General features: G+C 40.8%; 1 protein-coding gene across 7 annotated transcripts in view; it reads left to right on the forward strand.

The window, feature by feature from the left end:
• Positions 1-27,488, forward strand: part of EML1 (EMAP like 1) — a 121,915-nt gene that overhangs the window by 29,815 nt on the left and 64,612 nt on the right. For 2 of the 7 annotated variants that reach the window (XM_059850307.1, XM_059850309.1), the window contains exon 1: positions 12,435-12,701. The exons of 1 other annotated variant lie outside the window; for it this stretch is intronic. In XM_059850307.1, coding sequence (XP_059706290.1) covers positions 12,635-12,701 — 67 coding nt within the window. In that variant the 5' untranslated portion in view covers positions 12,435-12,634. Of the gene's footprint in view, positions 1-12,433; positions 12,702-27,488 lie in introns of those variants that run through there. 4 more of the 7 variants (XM_059850311.1, XM_059850313.1, XM_059850305.1 and 1 more) reach the window with 3 other exon arrangements.

The raw sequence follows: 27,488 nt of genomic DNA on the forward strand, positions 1-27,488 counted from the left end.
TCCCTTCATTCCTATACCTCACAATATTTTCCCATTGCCATAGAGACAGCCTGTGAGGAAAGCACAACCGAGTAACCTCAGGTTTTCACTGAACCCAAAGTGCCTGCCAGACTGGACCTCTGCTTGAGTTTATCTTACATCAAGAGGTTGATATGAAATAAGTAGTGTTTTTTTCTTTTTAAGAGTTCATAGTTCCCTTTCAAAACAGAGGGGATATTGTCACCTGCCTGATCTAAAAATCCTCTGATCTTAAACCTTCTGAGCAGTCTGAATCTGTAAGCAGCAGTGACCCCACACCTGAGTTCTCAGGGAGCAGCTAGAGGAATCGAATTGCAGTAGTAAAGCATGTATTGTTCACATGCATCTGCTCGTGTCCTCCTCTCCCCTTCTGTTGAATTCCTCAGTCTTAGAAAGAGTTTGGACCAAAGCCGTGTTTCTGAACACCTCCCTCTGTTGGACACAGATCCAAATGCCACAGCTTTCTCAAATGTCACACTACTACACCCAAGCAGAACCTGAGTTTTTAAAGTGTAAGATATAATTTTAAACATTGTGGTTTAGGTTCAGAAATATGTAAAAGATTAATATATTTAATTGTTTTAAAAGTGTCTTAGATAATGCAAAAGCCAAAATTATCTTATAGAAACGACTTCTGTTAGTCCTGCAAAGGGCAAGTACAGGAATTAGACAGTCTAGCCTTGGAGGTAAATGATCATTTTCAGTGCCTGTTTAGGATATTGTGCCACCAAGATATAAATCATATTAATCATCACTCTTTATAAGGGAAAGGGAGGACAGAATGCCTTTATGTGTAGGTGTGTGTGAATGCAGACAAAAGAGATGCATAAATGCCTTTCATTCCATACAAGGGAGTAATACAAACACATCCAACATCCAAGTCTGTCCCTAGCAGTACTTTGTGATATGAAGACATATATAGGCTAAACTCACTTTAAAATGTTTTCAGATGTGCTGATTACAGATGCTCAGGAGCTTCAAATGCTGTGACAGCTTTTCTTTCCATAGGTGTTTGTATTTGCCTGCTAAGCAGCAAATAGTGGCTTTTAACTGAAAACAAGTACTTCAGTCAGTGTGAATTGCCTTTCCACTTCTTCAGCTTGTCCGTAGGAGCATTAAAGGAGCAGATCCAAAAAAGGGAACAGAGCAGAAAAATGAAATCCCAGGCATCCCATGTACTGTTTGGGAGGCAGATAATGAGGACACTACAGTCCTAATACCTGCTCAGGCTTTTGGCATTTCACTGTTGCAACAGTGATAGTGATTTTTTGGCCAAGTTTTGACTCTGCTTTGTACCCACACCAGAATGAAAGAGTTATTATCTCCTTTCATAACAAGCACTAGTGGACTGTGGTTACTTTGCATTGACCTGACCTGACACACACCAGTGACTGAGAGAAGAAAGGCTGATTCTGCATCACTAGACCCCAGAACAGTAGCACTGCACATGAGTACTCAGTAAAGTGACTTGTTTTTTGGTATATAGACTTTATTTTCTGGTCTGATGTACATGAAACTGTTTTCTTCATCACCTGCTTTTGGAGGTGGTAGGAATATATTACCAATTATTTAAATGGGGAAAAATTAATCTCCTCAGGACACACAAAAAACAATGGAACAATATTGGAATTTATATTCCAGCTTTATGGCAATTGAGGTTTTTTTTTTTAAAGTAAATGGGTATTATTTGAGGTGCACCAGTCAATTACTTGTGAACCTCATGTGAAAACAACAGGAGAGCTCCCAAGCTGCAACCAGCACATTTACTGAGTATGTCTTCTGCTTCCTTTTTCAGTCACTAATGAAAAAGTGGATTGTAGTGGGAATAAGGTGGAAGATGTGCAGAATCATATGTCATACCTACTTCTATTTTGTGCCACTATTTAGGTATGGTTACCTCAACAGTCTTGTGCCTGTTAGAACAGGTGTAGTGGGCTCAGCAAGGCTGCATTTCCTCATTTACTTCTAAGAGTGTCATGAGTGTGCAGAAAGCCTTATGGAAGTTGAGTTACATGACACCAGCTCCCTTTCCACAGCACAATACAGGCATGGGAAGAACTAAGCTGGCTTGACAGACTTTGTTGTTACAATGAAAACCAAATGCTACCCACTTCCCTTTTATTACATAAGCACTCATAACATGTATGTCTAAAAAATCCTAAACTGTGGAGCAAAAATATAATATAATCAACTGATCAATAATCTACTGCTCTTTTTTTCCCAATTTAAAAGACATGTCCCATGCTTTCCTACTTCTGACATTAAACATCCAGTCACTCAGAAACTTAATCAATCTGCCCTTTAAGCATCATAGGATGAAGTTAATACATCTAGGTAATTTAAAATAAAACTCTGATTGTGGTAGAGCTAAGAGATGGATCAAACTGCAGAACTAATTGATCTGAGTAACTACCACCTATTTGCTGGGTTAATTTTCAGCTGAAGCAGTTCCCTATGCAGATCTCTGCACAGCCTTACAGATCACTGTGACTGAGGGATGAAGGAAAGCAGTGAGGAGGTGGGAGTGGAATGAAACAAGGAAGGTGTAACTACATTCATCAGCAATAGGATTGTCTTACTACATTTGTTGAAACACTGCTTTACTGAAGACAGATACAAAAAAGTCACCAATCCCTTGTTCATTGCTCCTGTCATCCGTCCTTAGCTGCCTTGCACCCCTGAGTACTGAACCAGCACTCTCCTGGCCTTCCTCCTAAGCATTTGTAGCATGACTTCTTGTAGCCTCACTGTCCCTGCTTAGACCTTATTTTGCAGGTTTTTCTTTCTGATTTCACATGAAGATACTTTTGCCATTCATCTATATCCTGAATAGTTCAATCCCTTTCTACACACTTTCCCTTGGTCAGGTCAGCAAGGGCCTTGTGACGAAGCCAGGAACTTTATTGCTACATTTCCTCTCCTTCCTCAACACTGACAGAACTTGAGTTTCTGAGCTCCAGGGGAAGACATGCGGAAATGGAAAAAACCTGGGTTTCAGATGTCATATGCCATATTTCCTAATTTCACATGGAAGAAAATGGTGAATGAATGACAGAGCAAGCCCTCTTCATCGGACAAATGGAAAACATAAAAAATGCTAAATCATATCAAGACTCTCCCTTAACTGTACTGCTTGAATATGAATTAACTCCAAGCAGAATGTAGCTTATGGAGGACATGAGCAAAAGAGAAAATGAAATTATTTTTCTCCAGCCCTTCAGCAGTTCTGATCTGCTCAGCAGATCTGAATGGATATTTTGCTCTGCTCCTGGCCTCTAATTGCATCATTTTCCACAAGTTCACATCTACAACAGCTGTACATCATGAGTCACATGTACTCTTTTCCAGCATAAAGTATTATTTACTCCTTACTCTTGGATGGTCATAAAATGGCATTTAACTTCATTGTGAAGTTGGAAAAATGTCCTTTACCACAGCCTTATGAGGGTTTTCTGTAAAACATCTTACTTATCTGAAATGAACGCCATCAACTTCTTTGAAATTTCTTTATTTTCTTAATTGGTCATACTACAATAAATTGCATCAATATTGCAAAACTCTTTTTCCCCTGCTGAAATGAGTGCTGAATAAAAAATATCTGCTGATGTCTTGAAATGAAAGACATCATGAAAGAACAGGAAGATATTAAGGATGTTTAAATCTGACAAATCTGGATCCAGAGTTTTGACTTTGCCAAAGGACTGTTTAGTTGAATGGAGTCTCTGATAAGCATTTAGCAGCTAGGTTATTTGTAATTATTTCCGTGTAGAGTGCCACAAAGCTAAATAACATTTTTCTAATAAATAAAAAGGAATGAAGCTAAGAATTCAGCTGAAGATGATGGTGCTCTGCGAGGTTACACATTAAGAGTTGGCCCTTGACCTATTCTACCCATCCCTTAGTTTAGGGAAACTCACATTAATATGGGAATCTTTGAAGGGTCAGTTTGGCAGAAGATGCAAAATTCTTCAGGGCAAGATTTCTCAGACATCTGGTAAAATAGACCATAAGCTGGTTATGGCCAAAATAGTCATCAAACAGCTACTGATATGGGGGGAAAAAAAAAAAAAAGAGCTTTAAGAGGAAGAATGCAAAGGAAAAGTGGCAGACCCCTGCATAACAGGGCTGCAGGCTGATGTTAAGGGTAAGATCTTAGCTTGGACTGCATGGTGGTCACAGAGTGTCCCTTGGCAACTCCCAGCCCTTCACCAGCCAGTGTACACTGCAGGGGTTTTATGGTCCTAATTCTCCTGTTCATGGCTGCATCTGCTTGTATAATTCATGGCACACAATACATATTTTTCTTTTGAGATTTGCTCTATTATTTATCCTAGCATTTATTCTGTCAGAAAGTGAGTGGGACAATGAGGGGTTAGCCAGCATTGAAAAGTTGTAAAGAACTTGTCTTCTTGTCCCTTTTTTCTTGAGTTATGACTGCTAATGACAAAATCACTTAAGTTTTTCTTCTTTCAGTTATCTGTAGTTCTGGTTTTCTCTTGCTTCTTTGAAAGCTTGAGAGAGAAACATCAGGTGGTGAAATACTTAAGAATGGAAGGGCTGCATCAGGAAACGTTTTGAAAATTAGGTAACTCGGTATCTGAGACAAATGAACGATTGTTCTTCATCTTGGATGGCTGGCAGCCAGGCAGCAGGGCTCGGCTGGCTCTCAGGACTTCATTCAGGCACTGCCATTATTGCCCCTGTTACTTTTTCCTCCTCCAGGTCTCTCTTGAATGCCACCACCAAAGAGAAGAATGCCACGCATGGCTTACCCTGAGGAGGATTAGTAATCCTACACCTTGCACTGGCTGGCAGAGGTGTTTTAAGAACAACCAGAATTCTTTCACCAAGCCAAATATTTTATTAATGTATGGACCTGATCCTGCCATGTAAACCCTAATGCCTATTTATGTTCCCGGGCAATTCAGTGAAGGTTTCTTTGGTACAATCACTTCCTTTCTTGCATTCTATTTCATACATTTTGTATGTTCAAAGGAGTTTCAAAAGTGAAATTTATTTAAATTTCTGGATGCACTTGCTATGAACCTGCACAAAGAAATTACTTCGAAAAAACTTATTTAACACAGAATTGCTTTGATCACATTGTGGGCCTTGGGTGATCGCACAGACCAGAACAACAAAAAATTTTATTCCAAGGCAAATTCTGTTCCAAAGTAAATAAAAAAAGTTTAATTCAGAACTATAGTTACCCACAAAAATGAAAGCTACAGCCCATGCTGGAAATCAGTGTAAAGTAATCTTGAAAACTGTAGGAAAGGACTATTTCCTATTGCTTGTTTCTCCAGCCAGCCAAGCTTACGTTAGCTGATAATTTAACTGTTTCCTTCCGTTCCCAGGTTGTGTGTTGGGATCTTGACCTGGGAAAGCAGAAATCAACTGAGGCAGCAAAAGCAGTGGAGGGATGAAGGTCTCAGTGTAGGTGGTCTTGGACTCTGTAAGATATCAAAGGAATCTGCAAGTGTAGTGGATTGGAATTCCTGCCTAGCCCTTCTAGGTCACACTGCAATCCACTCTCCTGTTCCTCCACCCACTCAAGGAAAGCTCATGGAACTTCAATGAGTTTGAACCAGTGGAGCTGGTATGGTCCCCTGCAGAAATAACTCACACCATACAAATGAAATACTGTCTTCTTCCCCTACCTCTTTTGGCATAATTAATATTATATTTGGTGAAAGATACAAGGGGATGGATAAGTAAAACTTGAAGTTAAGTTAGCTGAAGTGGTAAATGGGCTTATGTGATGACAGGAGCTAAAATTACAGGTAAACTCTCTGCAGTTATTTCCTATTACTTGTTTAATAGCACAAATCAGTTTTTCCAATAAATCACTCACTAAAAGCCAGCATAACATATGAAATCACTAGAAGAAATACATTATTTTTTCCAGCTATCTCTCAGAAGACATTTACAATCATTCATTTTCCATATCTGGGCAAATTTCCAGTAACATAACTGCAAATGTAGAAAGTGCAGTGAATGAGATTGTCTAGCCTCTTCTAACATTAATATATTGAACTAACACAGTGCTTTGTCTTACCCAAACATTTTTATGTGTGCTTTGTTATCTACATGGCTGACAGTAAATTCTCCTGGTACGCATTAATTCCCACAAGATGCCCTTGATTGTGCTGGATCCCAAAACCAGTGGAACAGTGACATGGGAAATTGGGAAAATACAAATATGGGTTCTGGTAAAGCACAGGTTTAAACCACCATCCTACTGACCAGGGGATATAAAATAGAGTGCTGAGATCTTTCCCTCTCATCATAGGCACTGTGGGTACCTGTGTTTGCAGAAGAGAGAGATTTCTTTCTCACAGTGTAGCTGATGTGTCCTTTGGACAAATATCCTGTTTTGTACTTCTGGGTTCTACATGTTCATGTGATTTGTTACAGTCCAGTCAAAACGCTCCTTCTAATTCTAACAGAATGGGTACTGTAGAATCACTTTGTTATAAAATGGCAATTTCTGTGTACACCTTAAATTATCAACTTGCTATGCTGTTATTTAGATATAATTTTAAAGAAATATGTCTATATTATAGCTTACTCTAATCTCATTCTACTCTAATATAATTCAGAAGGCAGAGATTTATGTAGCTGTGGCTTTGTATAACAACTCATATTAAATTTTAACAAAATATTATTTAAATATATGCATAAAATAGATCTCTGGAATATATACTGTTGCAGTAACATCTTTATAATCATAGCATAGAAATTAAACAAAACTACTCATCTCAGCCGTGTGCAGAGGGATGTCAGTGTGCTGCAAGCCACACAGAAGCATCACTTTTTCATACTTGCTGAAAGCATTTCCCCATACCTACATTCTGGAGGCTCCCTGGGGTTCCAGTGGGTGCAGGAAAGATCCTTCTGCTGGGAGGGAATCCCCCCTGGGAAGTAACACAGACCTGTAGGGATGATCCTCCTGTGCCCTGAATGGTGAACCAGTGAACCTGTGCCAAAGCTATTGTAGCTGAAACCAGAGATGCCCCTCTCACAGGAGGTAGGATTTGTGCCCCTGGGTACATAGATCTTATAGAGCTCTGCTAGAAGAAGCTTTCAGGCTCTTTTGGAGGCTGCAGCCACCAAAAATAGGGTTGCAGAACTGAGTTAAAACTGAAAACTTCTAAGGACTAATTTTGAAGGGTGGATAGATCATTCTGTGAGATGCCATCCATCACTGTGCCTCTTCACATCAATCTCTCAGAGTATTAATATCTCAGAAGTGCTGTTCCCATCTGCAGATTGCAATGGAACATGGAACAGGAACTGCTTTCCTGTCTATCTGTAGCACATTTTGCTTCTCATCAGTTTCAAATCTCAGTGTCACAGCTGTGGATGTAGTAAGGCTACACTCGGCCATTACATATATTCATCTGCATTGAACCCAACGTGTTAGGGGGCCTTGCAAAAATAAGAGTGTTTCTACCACAGTCACTGTGCTTGAAAGCATTTCATAACAAACCATACAAGTAGTATCTTCAGTGTTTACAGGCAGGATATTCTCAGTAGACTCATATTGTAGTTGGTGCAATAACTGGCAGTTATTTTGGCTTGGTTCTGTCACAGACTTCCCAGCATGACCTTGGTTGTGTCATGTTTTTCTTCCCATTTTCCAAACAAGCAAATAAAGCCAACATTTATTTCAAAAAGGTGGTGCAAATCTGGAAGCATCTATGTTTGCTGAGCAGCCTCCCCTCTTGGAATAGGAAGAGTCATAGATGTGGAAAGCATTATTCTTTTCATCTTCAAAGTATTCTCTTTGTATTTACAAATTAACCAATCTGCAAAACAGTATTTTTTCCCAGGGCAATATGATTAAGACTATTCTTTTTAATTATAGGGAAACTTCCATAGTTCCAATATATGTAGTTCAAAAGAACACGATGTATACAGAAATATTGCAACATATTTTCATTTGGATTGTTAAACCTGCATAGCTTTGATGGTTTCATCCCACATTTGCTATATTGTATTTTTAATGCACTCAGACTGTGCTGGTATAATGGTGATCCTCCTCTTATACCCCATCTTTCCCACATGCATGAAGTCTGCTTTGTAGTGGCATTCATGAAGCTCCCTGCTGTGGCTGAAACACTGGAGTCCTGCTATTTAGAATGAATGATTATTCCAGTGGTTGAAGTGTTCTCACAAAGGAGACTGGCCAGCAAGGCACTTCTTCCTTTCCTACCACACTGGGAGAGGAAATCCTTATTTGAGCATATGATGAGATCCTGACAGCCAGTACCTGGAGACAGTCTTAGCAGTGAGAAAAAAGCCACTTCTGCAAAATGAAGACATTATATTCACTGCATGAAATTCTCTTTAAAAACCCAAACATTATTGCTGTTTTCTGAATAGAAAAGGAAAAGAAGTAAACAATTTTAAAAAATCAGTATAAATCAGAATTTCATCAGATTTCAGTAAGCTAAATGCAAAACTTAACCCCAGAGCTTCTCTCTGCTAAGTGATGGTCTCATCCTGCTAGTTCCTAAACCAGGCATTGGCTCTTCCTTCCCCAGGGCTCCTGCTGTGTGCAGCTTGCTCCTGCTGCTGCTGCTGCTGCTGCTGGGCATTGTGCTGCTCAGCCCTGGCCCCTGGCTTCTGTCAAAGCACTGTGTCCTCCAGTGCTGAGGCAGGGCACTGTGCCTGTGCTATGATGGCAGCTTTCAGACCATCTAACAGTGCTGGGAATGAACAGCTGGAAAAGATGCCCATTTCTGCTGTTTTGAATGAGATGATTCAGGGAGAAGCACACACATGGTACCTTGTGTTTTGGATTGCAGTCTGGGCCCAGGCACCAAGTGTTGCAGTGCTTCAGCTTTTTAATAGATGAAACTTCTGACTCGCAGAGGAAAAGCAAATCTTGAACAAGTATACAATTTAAAAGCTTCCAGACTCAAGCAGAGATCAACTGCTGAATTAAGTGAGACTGTGAATGGTGAAATGGACTTTTACATGTTAAATGGAAACACAGTGAGCTACAGAAATGAGCTTAGCTCCCTTTGATCATGCTGCAGTAAACGTGACCTATCAAATGATTGCTAAAGAGCTTGAGGGGATCTTCAAAAGTTAGTCATGGTAAAATAGATGCTGTAATTATATCCACTGATAAATTTTAGCAAAACCAGCACATTTGCTGATGGTGCTAGATGCTTTGCCTGATGAAGATTTCTCTAGTTACAATGTACACTCAGTGTGCACAGCAGCCATCCAAGCTTCCCTGATCTGTTCAGCAGACAGGCTTTGCACTGACCTGAAAGAAGAGCCCTCCAGTGTCTGTGGTGAACTGAGCCTTCACCTCCTGTAAACTCGGCACAGAAGGGCTCACTGCCCCTGATGCCATCAGCAGCTCTGCACAGCGGGCTTTGTCACTGACAGCCAAATCCCAGCATCCTTCCCTTAGCCAGTGCCATCACCTCTCCCCCCACAAGCCTGCTGTAAGCAGTGGCATTCAGCACAGACCCAGGGGGCAGCTATGGAGGGCAGGCTGTCCAAGCTACCACTACATGGTGAAAGCAGTCTGATCCTGTTTTCAGGAAGGGACAAAGGGAACACCAAAATTTTCTGGACTTTGGTGATCCTAGTGAACCCCTGCCGACTCAGAATATTACATGATTTGGTGAAATTTGACTGCAGCCTGGTAACAGGGAGTGAAAGCAAGTCTTCTTTGTCCTAATATTGGAGTATATTAACTCTTGAAAATTCAGTGAGGGATGGGTGAAAGCTCTTTTATTCTCACTTAGCTAATAGTTGTTTGCATTACACTAGTCAAGATGAACAAAAGTTAAATCATTAGGTATAAAATACAGCTTTCAAAAATGTAACATCATAGAGTTTCTGACTGCCAGCAGTCAGTGTGCACAAGTGTACAGCAACAAATCCTTTCCTTATACACCAGCCCCACTGTACTGCTCAGGATGCTACATTCCCACCTTTATGGTTTCACACTTAGCCCAGAACTGGTTTTGAAATGTACAAATGATGAAGGCTACAGTATACTGAAAAATGTACAGCTAGAAGTTTTTTTCTTGTTTCACCATACCAGAAGAATTCCCAGAGACACATCAGTGCATCCTTCCAATCCATTGTCCCATTGTTCCCACAGCCAGACAGAATTTCTTTTTCATTTCATGCCTTGTGGTACGGTTTAGTATAATGAGATTGTTACAGGTCTCAAAATCATTAAATTATGAAAGTGTTTCCCTCTTCTAACCCTTGCTCTTAGACTATAATGGAATCATAACAGCATCTGGAGATTGGAGCTGAGACCATTTTCTGTCACATCTCAGAGCTGATTTGCAGCACACTGAGCTGAAAGGCTTCACAGACACCATCACCGTTAATTTCAGTGGGAAATCTATTGCAAGGTTTTACATGTTGCATCTCTCTCTAAGAATAGATTAGATTTCAGCTTCTAAGTGACTTTTAATTTCTACTCTCTGAAATGGAGCTGCATTGCCTCTTTCTGGCCTTTCTCCTACTTTGACAAATCTCATAAAAGTTACTGGGCATTACTTTCTCTAATCTTTGTAGCAATCTCTCTGACAACACAGTTTTTATTACAAACATAATACTTTTAGATAGCATAGGTTAAATATTTTTGTTTTCCAAAACTTACACATCACAAGGAGGTAGGGGTTGAAGTAACATTGACATCTTATGGTGAGTACACTTCTTGTCTCAAGATGGTGGAAAATAAGCACTTTAAAACACTTTTCAACCTCAAAAATAATAACCAAATGATGGCAATAATGTTTTAAAATGAAGGAAATTCTTAATCAGAATTTTTACTGAAAATGAACTTCACTTTTCTATAGTTGCAACTTGTCTGCCAAAAATCCCATATGTCTTTCTGTCTGCGTACAATGTTTTAGAATAATATAGCATCTTTGAAACATTTGATGGCTTATGAATGAAAAGGACATGAAAAAACCTAAGGACTCTGTATTAATTTTAAAGATGAGAATGAATCATGACTCATTTAAAACACTAAGAATACCTATATGCTTTTGTATTTTTTAAGTAATTTTCTTTTTTTTTTTTTTTTTTTTTAATCTCTGGTTTTGGTTTTGTAAAATATATCACCAAACTACCACAATTTTCTGTTATTTATAGCCCACAGCTATAAAATGCAGTTGTTTTTGTCTGATACAATTTAAGCACATCAGGCTGGGTAAGTGCTTGTGCTGGAGATGACTTCAACTCTACCAGTACTGGCACTGGCAATTCAGGAGGGAGCACTTTTCACTCTGCTTTAACATGGAACTGATATCTCTGCCTAATTTTATAGCATACTTTTGTGTTAGCACTGCCATGGTTTAGTGGTTGGTGAAAACACTCACATATACCAAACCCACGCCTGTAAATGGATCCACATGATGGAACTGCCCTGCAAAAAGCTCCTGGAAGGACTGGGGACTGAAGACATGATGTGTTAAGTGCTTTGGCATTTTTCAAGCTGAAAGGTGCTATAGATGTGCAATGAACTATTTCCCTTGTGTCCCTTGAGGAGCTTGAACTAAAAATGGCTTTCAGTCGCTGGACACTTCAACATTCCTTAGCACAGAAATTGAAGCCCAAAATGTATAAAATAATTTTACAATATTACTAGCCACCAGTTTTGGACCACAACCTTCACCTCAACACAAACGGACATTATGAATATACCTAGATAAAAACATGTTAAACAGTTAAAACTATTTTAGTATCCTGTATTGGGAAAGTGTATTACTCCTCAAACTACATAGTTTAAACTGTATAAATTGGCATAAGGAATTACAGTGTGTATAATTATTTTTGGTTTTGTGAAAGAGTATCAATTACAATGTTATCGTGCCAGCTCCATCGTGAAGCCAGGAGAATCGCCGCTGAAATCAGGGGAGGGCATAAGGTGCAATTACAGGCAGGCTGTTGCTTCAGCGGAAGAAGCGAGAGGAGCTTCAGCTAAGGCAGCCGAGCGCAGAGGCAGCAGGGAGGGATGCTGAGGCTGTGACCGCGGGGCTCCCCGGCTGCACAGCTGCCACCGCAAAGCCCTGCCCCGCATCCAGCGCTAGCCGAGTCCACGGTGGTACTTCGGGTTAACCCGCGGGTTATCGGCGGGCATCTCCCGCCGCAGGGCCGGGCAGTGTCTCTGCTCCGCCTCGGCCTGATCGGGACACCCGGTCCGGCAGCGGCAGAGCCCCGGGCGAGGCAGAGGAACCCCGCGGCTCGTCCTTCTCTCAGCCGCGGCCCGGAGCCGGCGGCTCCGCCGAGGAGAGACGGCCGAGCCGGCCGAGGGACGCGGCTCCGCGCTCGCCCCGCCGCCCCGGGGTCCCCCCCGCCTCCCCGGCCGCGCCGTGACGGCGGCCGCCCCGCCCCGGCCCGCCCCGGCCCGCCCCGCGGGTCTCCCCCCGCGCCTCGGCGGCGGAGCGGAGCGGAGCGGCCGCCGCCCCAGCCGCGGCGGAGTGAATGGGTTGCCATGGCAACTGAGTGAGGCAGGCAGCGAGGCCGCCGCGGCCCCAGCCGCCTCCGCTCCGCAGCGTGTGGGCGAGCAGGCAGCGGGCGGCCGCCGGGACAGCCGAGGGGACGCCGGGAGCGCAGCGGCAGGATGGAGGACGGCTTCTCCAGCTACAGCAGCCTCTACGACACCTCCTCGCTGCTCCAGTTCTGCAACGGTAAGGGCGGGGGCCGGCCCCGGCGAGCAGCGGGGTCCCGGCGCTCCGGCGGGGCGGAGGCGGAGGCCGGCGCGGGGAAGGCAGCGCCGGGAGCGGGCCTGGTCCGAGCTGCCGGCGGCGTCTCCGCCGCCCAGGGCCGCCCGGCTCCGCAGAGCAACTCGGGGAGAGGAGGAGGAGGAGGGAGGAAACTTCACCCCCTTCAGCCTCCCCCGTTATTCGGCGGGAAAGCTGCCAGCCCTCGGGGCGCCTCTGCGAGCAACTTCTGCACCTCCTTCATGGGAATACGCGGAGATACGTGTGCCTGTGTGGACGGTAGAGATGTCTGTGTGCATCTTCCCCAAAGGCAGATCTGGTAGCTCAAGCGATCGCCCACCGCTGCGTGTCTCCGTTGCGCGTATGCCAACATACACACATATACATATAAATATATATATGTGTATATATATAAATAAGCATATATCTATATGTATAAGACTTGTGTTTATATACGTGTATAGGGCCGAGCCGCCCGTGACCCCGGGGGCGCAGTGGGACGCAGGTGTCCTTCAGCCCCCTGCCCGCCCACGCTCCCGGAGCCCACCCGGCGCCGCTGTGCACCGGCGAAGGGCGATGTTGAGGTGCGAGATGCCTGTGTGGAGTTACGGGAGTTGGCCTGCAGTTACTGATTTTTCTTTCTGCTGTTTTTTAAAGGTGGGGGTTATTGGGGTGGTGGCGTCACCTGGGTGGCAGCATGACAGGGGAGCTGCCAGGCTGCAGTGATAGGTCGTAAAAAAGGAAGGAGATGAGGACCTGCAAGTGTCCTCACAGGCAGTATTGGAGATTGGCCTGCATAGTACTTGGGATTATTCAAGTAGCTGATATTTTCCTTGAGGGAAATAAATCAGCTGTTCTAAATATTACAGAGTTCTTCGTGGTAAACTGTAATCTCAAAATACCTTACTTTGCTACAAGTTATTGCTTTCTAGCAGCGACATTGTGGGCATTTGTAATCTCATATTTCATATTTGTGGATCTCTTATTGCTCTACATTTTAGTAATGGTCTCTGCTTTCTACTGCTGTCTGAGCAGCTGGAGTCAGGTTCATACAAAATTGCTTCATGACAGCAACTGCATCAGACATAGCTGCCTCTTTCCTTGGAAGCTGTGAAGATGACAAATTTCACATTATTTTCTTTGTGGCACGGTGCAAGAAAGAGACAGGTTTGCAGAAAACTCTGCTATGTGTGGACCTGGAGATTGTGGGAGCAGTTTTTTCAGGGCAGCAGGAGTTGTGTGTGTGGGCTGTGCATAGTGCAGTGACACCGTATTTTTGGAGCTCCTCAGGAGGGAAAACTATGACTATGCATGGGGGTTGTACACTAATAGCAGATGCCTGTTTTGCCTAAACTTAATAAATATTTCATTGTAAGTGTTTTTAATAAGGAAACATACAGCAATGTATTTCAAAGTTTATACTCTAATCCATTTATAAGCAAGCTGCCTTCCTACCAAAATCCCTGGGCTTTGCTGGTCATGATAGTAGTCTGCATGTGGGAGCAGAAGGAGTAGCATCACTTTCTGAATAGTTTGGAAAAGCAGAGTAGCCTGTCCCTGTGGACTGTCCCTCATGTTGATTTGGTAACTCTGAGCACCTATTACACTTGATGGAAATAAGCCATATGTATTTATACTGTACATAGTTTTTAAAATCTTTGTTAATTCATTAGTATTATATTCTGGAATGTGTTTCTAGAACAAATCACTTGCTTAGCTTTGTCTCATTGTAGATAGCAACCTCAAGGGCTGTTGTAAGTTTGTGTTATTCTCTGCTTATAAAAGAAAGTGGTTGAGTTCAGAAGCCCTTCATTTTACAAGTCACCTTTAGTGAGACTATGTGAAATGAGATGAGGAATAAAAGATAATCAAGCCTTTGAGTACAGCCTTGAGGTAGTCAGGTATTTCACACATCACCCATGAGGGAGAAAATACAAATAGAAGATGCCAGTGAGGGTTTTGAGGTTGGAAAGTGGTAAATAAAATTGGTTTACAGGAAAGTGGAAAATTCTTGCATGCATAATGGGCAGTATGAAAAATGATGTGAAGTTGGGAGTGGGGCAGACATACAGAAGAAACCAAACAAAGCAAGCAAGTGAGAGATAGAATGACAATATGATTTTAGTGTATGTTAAAGTGAAATACAGAATGGCTGGTAAGCACTCAAAGTGATCATTGTTGAATGCTGTTAAGGTTCCTGTTCTGAATAGGATTAATTTTAGTTGTACAAGAAAAGACATGATGGAATTTTCTGGTGCTCTCAAACAGAATAAATGTATGTATTGTTTCAAAAGATCAGGATGTAAATGCTGTGCTGCTGAAGAAATATCTGTGGGTCACCTGTGGGGTGACAACCAAGGTCTATCCTGGGCCAAGAATGGCTGCAGCTTCTTCCACTTGTCTATACATTCTCCTTGTTTGGAGTGGGTGGGAGCCCAGGAGGGGACAGGGAGGGAGGGAGCAGTAATGGGCAGGAGGCTGTGAAGGGGATGAGGGAGCAGGACCTTGACTGGTGGAAGACCTGGTCAGGGAGAAAAAAGTTAATACAAGAGCAGATTTGCCCCAAAGTTGCTCCTTTCTTTCTAGAAAGGGCCCTGGGTTCAGGAGAAGAATTTGGGTCTTCACTCATGTGCAGATTTAGTTTGCATGATTCTTTAGTAATGTGTTTTTATAGCTTGTGATGTGTAAAAAAGAAGGTAAATGGAGAAGGAAGGGAGAGAAGAAAGAGGGTGAGGCAAATATGTTAGTTTTGAGCTGCATGTCTAAAATCTAGGGCAAATATTTAGCACAGCTAGTTCAAAGACACCTACTTTCTTCAAACTCCTTTTTACAGAATAGTAAAGCTACAGTTGGCATTTGAGAAACATTGTGTTAATGAACACAAGTGTCAATCTGAGATAACATCAAAGCAATAAATACAAACTTCCAATGTGATTTTAGGCAATTTATTTCATTCTTGATGCCTTAGTTTCCTTAGTTGTAAACTGAGCAGAAAGTACATGCCTGCTCTGGAGGAGTTTATAATATTTATTGATTTGTTTGGTATCTCCCTCTTCAGTTTCAGAGGACAGTCTTCAGATGCACAGAATGTTTTGTTAGTTGCTCTGCCTGTTCTGTTTGTTTATTTTAAAGAAAGACATTAAAATAACTCTCTTAAAGCCCAAGGACAGTTCTCAACTTATGTGTCACTTTCCAGGCAATGAAGGACTCTGCTGGTTTATTTTGCATGTTGTAAAGTAAAGCTTAGATAATATTAACTGTGCCTGGTTATAGATACCTTTCTTGGTACAAAAGTTACTTTTAGGTAGAAAGCCAGTATGTTTATCTACAGTCAATTAGGTTGTTAGTCATGTGTTATTTAAGCTGAAGGTAAAAGTGGAAGGATACTGATAAGGCAAGATAGTGTTGAGGTTTTTAGCATCTGCTTAAAAACTGATGGAGAGAACCATGCTGGACTTGAAACACTACCAAACAAGACACATCCTGAAATTACAGACAGTGCTCATCTTGCCCCCAGCTGATTTACTAAGCTGCAGCTGTGATCAGTACTGAGTACAGGCAGGTTGGGAAGACAAGCAGGGTGTGGGCAGAGTTTTGTGGGTGCTCTGACCACAAAACCCTATCTATCTATTCTCCATCTATTTACACAGCCTTCACCACAGTAATTGCTGTGGGCAAGATTATTAGGTACGTGAAAGGTAAAGGGTGAAGTCTGGAATTCCTGCAAAATGCCTCTGTAGACTTAAAGATGGAAGTGAAAATTTATCTATGATTTCTTTGGAACTTGTAGCATCTTTTAAATGTCCTTCATGTGGCTGCTGGGAAAATCATAGCTGTCAAATGGCCATTCCTGCAACTACAAATGCTTTGTTTGACAGAAGCTTCAACTTCAGAGTATCTGGGTAAAGCAGTAAAAAAAAGTGTGAAACATTATTTCTTAATGAAATTGATATATTTGGCAAGGGACTCCATAATATTAATTACAGTTCTGTTTAACAGATTACCTGAAGAGTAATTGTTAGTAAAAAATTTAGAGTTAGAGAAGAATTTAAATTGACACAAACTATACTATAATTTATTTTTTTTAAAGAGCAAAATAATCACAGAATATGTAGAGTTAGATGGGACCCACAAGGATCACCGATCATCCAGCTCTTAGCCCTGCACAGGACCATCCCCAAGAGTCACACCGTGTGCCAAGAGCATTGTCCAGATGCTTCTTGAACTCTGTCAGGCTCCTGGGGAGCCTGTTCCAGTGCCCAGCCACCCTCTGGCTGAAGAACCTTTCCCTGATATCCAACCTAAACTTCCCTTGACAGCACTTCAGGCTATGCCCTCTGGTTCTGACACTGGTCACTGCAGTGGCTGCCTGTCCTCTACTCCTCATGAGGAAGTTGTAGTCTGTGATGAGGTCTCCTCTTAGTCTCCTGTTCTCCAGGCTGAACAGACCAATAATAAAAAAATTCTTAAAAATTAATGGTTCCTTTTGTCTCCCTCCCCCCAAAATCATATTAAGATTTTTTGACAGGTAGTAGCTTTGATAACTATCAGTCACACTTAGGTCACGAAAAGTAAATTGTGTGACTCAGTTTTTGTCAGTATTTAAGGTTTGAATCTTCTGTTTCTGTAATTCTCCTCCATTCCTGAAAACAAATTGAACATGTGTACCTCTTCTCTCTGACTCCTGTATCTGCAAGTGGAGCAGTGCCTGTCAGTGAGGAAGTGAGCACCACAAACAGGAAATCTGCATGGACAGTATTATTCTGGTGGTTGTCTCTTTTTTCCCATTTGACTCTCACACTTCCTCTCCTTAACCTTCCTAAATGCAGCCACATCTTCCTACAGCTGGACCAAAGTCACACATTATGGAATGGGCTAGGGAAGGAACAATGGTAAGTTGAGCCTTGCAGCTTTCAGGGCACCAGTTCAAATCTGTCAAGGGCTGGAAGAGACTGTAGTTTGTTTTACTGTGATCACTTCCTAGCAATAATGCAAAACAAAATTGGATTTAATTCAGTGTTCACTGGGCAGATTAATGCACTCTGTGTAGGAAAAGGTGTTGCAAACTTGTTCAAAAAGATGTTGCAAACATGTTAATAACATTACTCATGTTGTTTTTCTCAGAAGTCCAAAACAACACAGTCAGAGAGACAAATCAGGCTTTCCCATGGTTCATCTCTAGACCTGTTCTCTCCAGAACAGCAGCATGTTTTGAACTCAGGAATGGCAGCCATGCTCCACTTGAGACTTCTACCAGTTTTGTAGGACAGAAGATTTTATTACCTTAGACAGCATTGCTTAGACAGCATTTTCTTAATTTTTCTTTCAGTGAGATTTGTTCTGGCTCTTGCAGTCAAACTCTTAAAGGAAATGCTGAATTGGACTCTAGATTGTGTCAGTTTTATGCATTTTGGGCTATTTGGAGTAGAATTGGTTCTAGAATATTTTTCTTCACTACTGGAGTAAAGAGGAGGTAGAGGTGGCATACAGAAACCCTTTTTTTGTTGGTATGTGCAGTAATTGAATGCAGAATAAATCAGTATGCTGTGAATTAAAAATAACTTGCTGCAATGGACACTTGCACAATATATATTGTTAGCCTATTAGAGCTCAAACTATTATTACTAATAAGATACTATATAAGTAAACTGAATTTGTTGCCCTTTAATTAGCTATTTATTTCCAAAACATGAATTATTAACAGTTGTGCTAGTCATGAGTGGTGTTAATTATAGTTACTGGAATTTAATTTTTTTTCCTTTTTTTTTTTTTTTTTTAAACTAAGCTCCTAAAAACAAATGAAAATGTAGACCAGTCATGAGAGAATCCTCTAGTGATAGTTAAACCTCAACAGAGAATCTGTGTCAGTGTTAGCAATATGGAGAGAAACTACAAGTATCAAGTATTTTATCATGAATAAAACAACATACAGAATTGCAAATTAAGGCATTGGGCTCTCAGCAGAAAAACATGCTTTATCTGATCTTCAAGGAGTTTTTAAAAAATTTAATAGTACTTTACAGAGCTGGTAAAATATATGTTTTAAGTTCTAATTAAAAATAGCAAATCTGAAATTCTTTTATTGAACCTTAAACCACATGCAAATAATTCAAATAAGATTAAAATTATATTCAAAGTACATTATTAAAAACTGAATATATGTGAGGAGACAGTGAGGGAGTGCACCAGTCAGTGACATACATTTTAATAGGTTTTATTCTGACTTCCCTCTTCTTTCTCCTTTCCTTAGGAATTTAAGATGAAGATTTTAAAGTTTTTGTGCAGTTCTTTTGTCAAGAGAAGTTTTATGAAGCTGTAATAAAGAACCTGTCTTTTGATCTCTAAAATCTTGGGGATGATGAGAGAGAATAAGTAGGAAGGTTGTATGAAATGGTGTAATGAGTACATTTTTTGTTGGGTGCTTACTCTTTGCGAATGACACTAATTGGGCAACCATAAGGAATTGTGAAAGCTTAAAGGGAGTGCAAAAAGAGCTGTGGATGATGCTCTTCTTCTATGAATCACAATTTAAAATGTTTGTCCATTACATAATTAAAACGTGGAAGTAGCTCCCTGAGTTTTTTTAGGGAAATGGGGTGGGGATAATGATATGTTAACATGACTTCACTAAATTAATTCTTTGGAAAGTAATTAAGTGAGATTGTCCACACTCCATTACTTCCAAAGGGTAAAATCTGACATGGTCCATCATATTCTCATCTTGCTTTGAAATGACTGATTGTTGAAAAAATATATTATATTCATTTGAAAAGTAGCATTGGAGATCTCTAGCACTGTTTTTAGGTATTGTGGAATGTAGAAACTAATCGCCTTTTTGGATTTAAAATCTGAAATAAACACTTCATTGTGATAAAAGCAGTTTGCATTTCTTAACAGCATAGACCCTGTATTTGATTGGAAGCTTACGTCAAAATTCCTGCAAACAGGAATGAAGAAATGTTTTCTGGATTTAAGTGTGACTTCTATAATCTGTTGCAGGCCAATTTGTGAAACGTTGCTACTGGCTTTTAGCCATCTCAGAATTGAGTGTGAACAGGAGCCTAAGCTAAGCTTTGAAACATGAGGTTCCTAAGATGTCGAATAGATGAACACATTTAAATATGTAAATAGAGAAACAATCTTTGTTTCAAGCTAGTAAAGGCAAATATTTTTAAATTAAAACTTTGTAATGAACCTTATGTTTTATGAAAATTTTATCTTTCTTTTTTCTTTCAACTGTGTTGAAAGACATAGCAGACTGAAACAGTTTTTGACGTTTCCCAGTGCAGCTCCTGTACACTCCAGTGGGGATAACTGGGCACTGGTGTCTAGAATTTCCTTGACGTTGTTAAAGGTTTCTGTACCCTGAAGTCAGAAGAATTAGGAGCAGCTCTTACTTTATTTTTTTCCTTAGGTGAAAAAAAAAATCCCTGTGAATCCTGAGAAAGATCCTGACAGACAGTTTCATATTTATTTTGTGCTTACTAAAACCAATTACCATTTTGTTGCTTCCTTTTCTCCTTCCCTATGCAGCGTTTCACAAGCTGTTTTACCCAGACCTGTTGCTGCCTGGAAAGCATCCTTCCATCTCCCACGTGGAGATGCTGCTTTAAAGAGCTTGCAGGCTGTGGCAGGTGGGTCCTTGTGCTGTCCCTGGAGCAGGTACAGTGTGCTACCCACGTTGCCCCACTGCCCAGTGCCCGATGAACAGCGTGATGCCCCAGCGTGGCTCCTTGGAGGTGACTGAGTTTTGTGGCTACATGGGTGGTCCAGCAGGGCTGGCTGGGCCACAGGGAGCAACGAGGTCTTTATCTAAACTGATAAAAACCTTGCAGGCATTAGCATATTCTGAGGCTCAGACCAGTCTTTATTCAAACCAGCGTCTGCATTCCTGCCTTTTTGCTTTACAGCTTCCAAATACAGGCCAAAATTATGGGCCAGTGGCTGACAGGACTAGGCTTAAATGATCTGAAAAATCAGGCCATTGTTTTTAGGTTACTAACTGTGAACATAAACATTGAATTTTGAATTAAGTTTTCAAATTGAATTTAAGGAGTTTCTGTCGATGTATTATATGAGGCAGTGTTCTAAAGCACATGTACAATACCTCAGTGTAACACAGTAAATAATTACTGATGTGATTTGGGGTAAGAAGCAAAATCCAGACAATGTGCAGGTGATAAAAATTTAATTGTGGACTTCAGTAGGACTGAACTTAGAAACTCTGGAAATAATCATGGCAAAGTCCAGTTGAATCTAAAAAAAAGAGTATTCTTAGAAATTTTGGCTCTAGTATGTATCTATTGTAATTTAGTGAACTCTGTATAGTGCCATGCCAGGAAGGAGGTGTGAGGGTAAGTTCTTTCTTTTTTTCCCTTTTATGACAGATAGTATGAGAAGTCCTTGTGATAGCTGTATTTCAGTCTGGAAATAAGCGATTTCCCCTGTGTTCAGAGGTTTTAATGAACTAATGAGGGGTCCTTTGGGACTAAATATTTAATACAATTTTTAAGTTAAGCATTTATATGTTTTGCAAGGCTTGAGGCCTTTCTTTGCTAAGAAGTGAGAAAAGATCCGTTTATAAATTTGGGGGGTTGGTGTGTGGTCTAGCAGACCCCTGGTGTAGGGGCATACAGATAAGCCTTTACTTGGCTGGTGTACTGCAGGGTCTTGCAGGGCTGCATACTTAAAAGAGCTGTATATATATAAGGTGCACTAGCTCTGTGATGCTGCACTTCAGCACCACCTTAGCAGGAACTGTGGGACAAGAGAAAGAAATCTATAAAGCAAAATAGTTTGTGGTGAGGGCTGGGGTATCCAGTGTCTCTGCATTTACTGTGGGCTAGCTCTAACTTAATGCCATGTACCAAACACACTTCAGCAAGGGAGCACTCCTGCTGTGCTGCTGGAATGCTCTCCCAAGACTTGGCCTCTCTATGAACCAAAGAGGGGTGATGGCTGACAAAACACTGCATGAGCATCTTTGGGAACAAACTGAAATATGTATAGGGAGCTGTGGCAGCTAGAGCTGGGGCAGTTGAATTGTCATATTCTTTGAGAGACGTTTTCTCCCACTGTCTAGTCTTAAACCATTGTTCATTCTGATTTGGGAAGTAACAGGGTCAGTACACCAACAGAGAAGTTGCTTCCTTGATGTTCTGTCCTGGTTTTCTTGAGAAGAGATTTTATATCGTGAACAAGGGACCACAGGACCTGTGTTGGGCTTGAGCACTTCTTTAGGTCTGAAGATTTTTTCAATGGCTTCTCTGTCAAAAAGATCACTATGAGTGTTGATCATGTTCAGAACAAAAAATTGAAAACTCTGGGCTTCTTTCTTTTGAGCAAGTTTTAATGGATCAGACAGAACTAAAATTAAGGCTTTACATTTACAACAGTTCTACTTTACTGAAAAATCTAAGCCCAGTCATTTTTAAAGCAGAAAGAGGGGAAGGAATACGGGTGTATCAGTCTACCCATCCTTTCTATTATTTAATAGCTTGGTGTTTCCATCTCTGGTTTTAAAGCTGAATAAACATGATACAAATAGTAAGGGCTTTGGTTATGGGGTTCCCTCTCCAGATTGTTATTGATTATTGTGTGATGGGTTTTGCTTAGATTGTTTTTGCTGTATTGGATGACCTGTTGTTTGAAAGATTTAGGATATAAGCATGTTATCTGTGCAAACCTGAAAAAATATGGTTCTGACTATCACACCAGTAGTATTTCAGAACAAATTTATAGCTGAATTACATCGTTAGTTATTTGAATGGTATTTCAGCTTTCTTTTATGATCTGGAGGCTTTGTTTTGGTTTTAGGAAAGAGTTAAATAACTGAGTTGTGGGATTAAATGTTCAGCTATGGAATTGAAAAATGGTTGCTGTTGTGTTAAATGAATGCTTTATAACTAAAATTCATGGAAGTTGGAAAACACATTTGTTGGTGTGGTCTCCCGAGAGCAATATATTTGTATCTACTCACTCATTTTTTATGGAGCACAGGGTTTTAGGCATTAGGGTGAAACTTTACAGCAGTGAACAGAGTAGTGTGGTTTATTCCAGCATTGCCTCATGTGTAAATTATTTGAGAGATTCTGTTCTGTAGCTGTCAGTTCTTGGTAAGATACTGTTGCTTGTATTTTAGCTGCTTCTGTGAGCACATACCCCTGGTGATTGATCTGCTTATTTCTAAATTTTGTTTAAATAGGGGAGTCTATAGCAGGGCAACCTACCACATCCCACCCTCCCACAGGGCCAAGATGAATCAAAAGAACTCTTTCTCCTTTCATCTGCCCTTTTAAAATAAAATGTACCTTGTTTCTGATGCATAAGGATGTAATACAATCACTTTTCTAACTTTGAAGATGAGTAACACTATGTGATAATGTTTCAACTGTTTCAATGAAATGAAAGGATACAAAGTAACATAGATGGGGAGACAAAGGGATGTTAAAGATGACAGGCTCAGTCCTTCAGATGTTTTCTGATAAGAGGGTGTGTAGTGTTCCTTAGGAGTAAAGGTTAATAAACCAGAGAGCTGTGGGAGCTGGAAGATAGCACTGTAAAATTCAGAAGATGAAGGTTAAGTGGATTCTGGTCTTGAGGGCAAACCTGTTGTCCCTGCCCCACTGCCCGTTTCCATTTTCACCTGGGGCTGATAAACCACACCACGCTGTGCAGCTGCTTGGGAGGAAGGTCTCATTTCCCCTTCCCTCACTTGCAGTCTGTGGTTTTACCTACTTGATGGACTAAATTGTCAGGAGTTAGTTTAACATGCTAACCTAACAGAAAAAAAAGAATTAAAACCAGACAGTATCTGTGTGTGGTATTTTGGTTTTGCTTTTGCTGGGTTAGTTTTCTGCCAAGTTGGAGAATTAAATCAGTTTCCAGAGGGTGCTGCGGGCACACTGGGGGCTTCTAGAATGGCCATTGTGTCTTGTGGAACTGGACCTTTGCTTTTGTCATTGCAGCTGCTTGTGGCACCATGTGTTGCACAGCATCAATAAATTAATCCAAGCTAGAAGTGTTGCCCATCTGTTATGTATTGTAGCAGGTAGAAGTGATCTCCTTTTTCCTGTCTTGTGCCAGGCATAGTGGTGGTAGGCAAACATTTAAAACAGTGCATAAGGCAGTACAAGGGAGAGGCATGCAGCTGCTGAGGACTAATAAAGAGGGAAACTACTTTTTGACTGCTACAAATATGATTGGAAATTGAATTAAGTTTCATAGAGGTAGAAAATTACCTATGCATCATAAATTTAATTTCCAGTCCACCTACCCATTCTAAGCAGGGTGAGCTAACATAATTTTTTACCATTGAGATTCCTCTCTTTCTTTGGTGAATGTTTCATTTTTTTCATTGCTTTTCATGTGTGCCTGTGTGTGTTTTGTTGTTTTTTTCCCTCCCTGGAAATGATGGATCTCAGTCTTTTTCTAATCCTTTTTATGTGCTCTTCAGAATATGACATCACATTCAATTAAAAAAAGAATCATAGTTAGCCCCAGGCACACAGGTGTACTCAATATTTTTATAAACTGAAATTTTAATTAGTAATTGAATATCACCCTCCTTTTTTCTTGCACTTTGGAAATTCGTAGCTTTGTTTTTCTTAGAATTTTCCTTTATAGTATTGAGATAGAAGAAAAATTTCTATCAGAAGAACAATAATCTCTTCTTTCTTACATTATTTTACTTGGGAACATACTTGTTTCAGGGACATGTTCATCAGATTTCTTTCAGGAAAGAAATGTCTTTTTAGGAAAAGACATACACTAAAACCAGAATTAATCAGTAACAAACATCATTAGTGTGATGCTGCTGCTCTGTTCTCAGAACCAAATCTGGGCATTCTTTCAATTACAGGAGAGTCATTGCAAAGAGAAGAGGAAGATTCACAGGATCTTTGTGTATTTAAACACAAATACAGGAGCTAGTAATCATCTTTGGCAGTCCCTTATAGGAAGTCCTGGATTAAAAATTTTGTGCTTGAGAGAGAGTTTACTCTTTTGTTTGTTTACTCTTTGTTGTTTCCAAGAAGATTAAATAGGCCTAAAGCAGCTCCAGTGATTCCTGCAAGGCTCAGTAGGATTTTGTGAAGACCAGAAACCATTTCGTTGATGCTGGGCTATTAACCTTGGTTGTGACTCAGAAGGTTATGAGAGATTTGTGTGCATATTGTTCCAGGAGGGGGTAACTTCAGGGCTTTTCCTCCTTTCTAGTTTTTATATTTGAGTTTTTAATTTTAAAAAATGTTTAGCCTCAGGGAGCCCTCTAAACCTAAGCCTTTTACTGCCTCCTGAATTTGGCAGTTGCTTCTCTTGGTTTAAATCTCTAGGCATGTGTGATGTGAAGCTTTGAAGTAGCTGTTGCCTGGCTGAAGCCTCTCTGGAGGCAAGGAGAAGGATAATAAAGTTTTGACATTTTCTTTCTTTCCGTCATGCAGATATTTTAACAGAAGTGAAACAGCTGATTTTTAGTAAAGACTAAAATAAAATTACAGAATTGCTAAGATTGTCTCTTTTGTGGTTTGGTTTTAATTTAGAACAATTGCTAAAATCAGTGGTGTGGAAAGCCACATGCATTTTGTCAGTGTTTTAATATCTGGCATAAGGAACTGGTTAATCCATTTAAGAAGTGGATCAAGAGATTCAAAAGGGAGATGTTGCAGCCCAGCCCAACATCTTAGATGTTGCCCAATGGACCACTGACAAATACCAGAAAAGGCAAAGAGAGATATTTGGGTGGGGGCAAAAACCCCAGCAGAAGTTTCTCATTCTTTATAATTCTGGTTCTACGTAGTGCCTGCCAGTCCCATGCTCAGTGAGCAAACAATTGCCAAGTCCATGGCAGTCTGTATCCCAAAAAGCAAGCACCTTCACCTTCTGAGCAAGGCTCTGTCTCAGCACTGCTCCTGTACTTCCCCCAGGAACAAAATAGATACAGGCCACCTTCTCTGAACTTTTTCCAGTCTGGCTCCCTTAAATAAGTGTCTTGTTGTACAGAATAAGAAGTAGGACAATACATCAGGGAGGGAAAAAAAGCTATTTCAAACGTCTTGATTATGGCATGGTGAAACTCTTTCTGTTTGGGTGTTTCCAGCTGTTCCTGGCACAGAGCACTTCTGACACTACACTGGTTTGTGTTAACTAGGTTTACTAGATTTAGTAGTGGCTAAAATATATACAGTGATTTTAAAACAATTGGTGTCATGCAGCCATTACTCAGTTTGCCAAGTTGTTTGTGTTCTTCTGTGCTGCAAAGACTGTGCACTGTGGAAGCTTTATCTTTACTGTAAATGTAGTAGTAAGATTTTTTCATAGAAACTTAATTTATCTTAAGTTTAAATTATCTGGTTTTACATGCAGTTTATTGGAGTACCTTTTGTTCTGCTGCATAAATAGGTAGACCTATATAAAAATTTAAAGTCACTTTGTGCTGCAAACAGCAATTCTGTAACTCTGCTGACAAGTCAGCAACTTGCACAGTTGTGAAATCTTTCCTCTTCTGTTCCAGTTAAGACTGGGAAAAATTGACATGTTGTTCTTACAAGTCCGTGTTACCTGTCCTTTAGCAAGCTGTGGTTGAGCACTGCATACTAAATGTCAGTTATCATATTGTGCAATCTGTATGAGCAGAATTCCCATTTCCACAGCTGTAGGAGTAGAAATGGGAAGCAGTCAAATAAACTCAGTCCCTTAAGGCTCCTCCCAAGGTGACTGGTGCAGAGTGCAGTGAGGTCCAGGGAATTCTTCTGACCTTTTGGAGGCACAAATCTTGGGAAACAAATGATTGTTGTTAAAGTGATGACATCTTTCACATGATAAAAGTAGCAGCTTAAAAAAAATGCTTTTGACACTTTTGACAGGCTCGCACATGATAATTAGATAGTAAAAAGAAGGTGTGGGTTGGCAAGGCATTAGATATGAATGATATGCAGGTTCGTATCCATTTCTCTTTAAGCAATGTTGTGTTGAAGATGAAGCCCTCTGAACAGTTGTGTAAAGCAGAGGTTTTAAAGTGAAAATGGATTGTATCCATTTGAAATAATTCAAGGGAAGCTGTGGAAAGCTACTGGCACTCTTTTTCTGAATAACTCTTTGCCACATTAAGAAGTTCTTACTACAGCATATTATGAGTATAATCTTAGAACTGTGTGCACTGGCTTACCAAGTGTCTTATGTATTCACTTTCAAATTAACTTTCACGAATAATAAGCTTTTTTCTTGCACTGTATGTTCTGAACATTACTCTTTACTGCCTTTGCCACCTGTCAAGGATGCAGAAAAAAAAGCTAAAGGAGAGGGTGATTTTTGTAATTTGCATTGAGAAGGAAGAATGGGAAGAAGGTGTGAAGATACAGCAGGGTCTTGACCTACCTATAGTGTATGAATTTTGTGATTAGTCCACAGGAAAGTGATATATGGGGAGATACACATAAGGCAGAAGACAATACATGGCATTTAGTATTCCCGTGGGATTTGGGGATCTTCAGCTTAATTTGGCAGGGTATCATCAGCAGGCCAAATGTAGTGGTGGCAGCAGAACTGGGTTGAGGCAGTGGCAACTGCCCCTCTTCTACTGTCATGTTTCTGGCTGCTTGCATTGGACTTTGTCCACGTTCTGTGTCCTGTGCCATCTGGGAGCCTGATTCTGTACTTTCCGCCTGCACAGTGGATCCCAGCTCTTTCCCCCAACAAACAGAGACCCACTCCTACCTGCTGAAGCCCCCTGAGTTTCAAGCCTGGCAGTGCTGCCAG

This window comes from Haemorhous mexicanus, chromosome 6, assembly GCF_027477595.1.
Source record: "Haemorhous mexicanus isolate bHaeMex1 chromosome 6, bHaeMex1.pri, whole genome shotgun sequence".
Lineage (NCBI taxonomy): Eukaryota > Metazoa > Chordata > Aves > Passeriformes > Fringillidae > Haemorhous > Haemorhous mexicanus.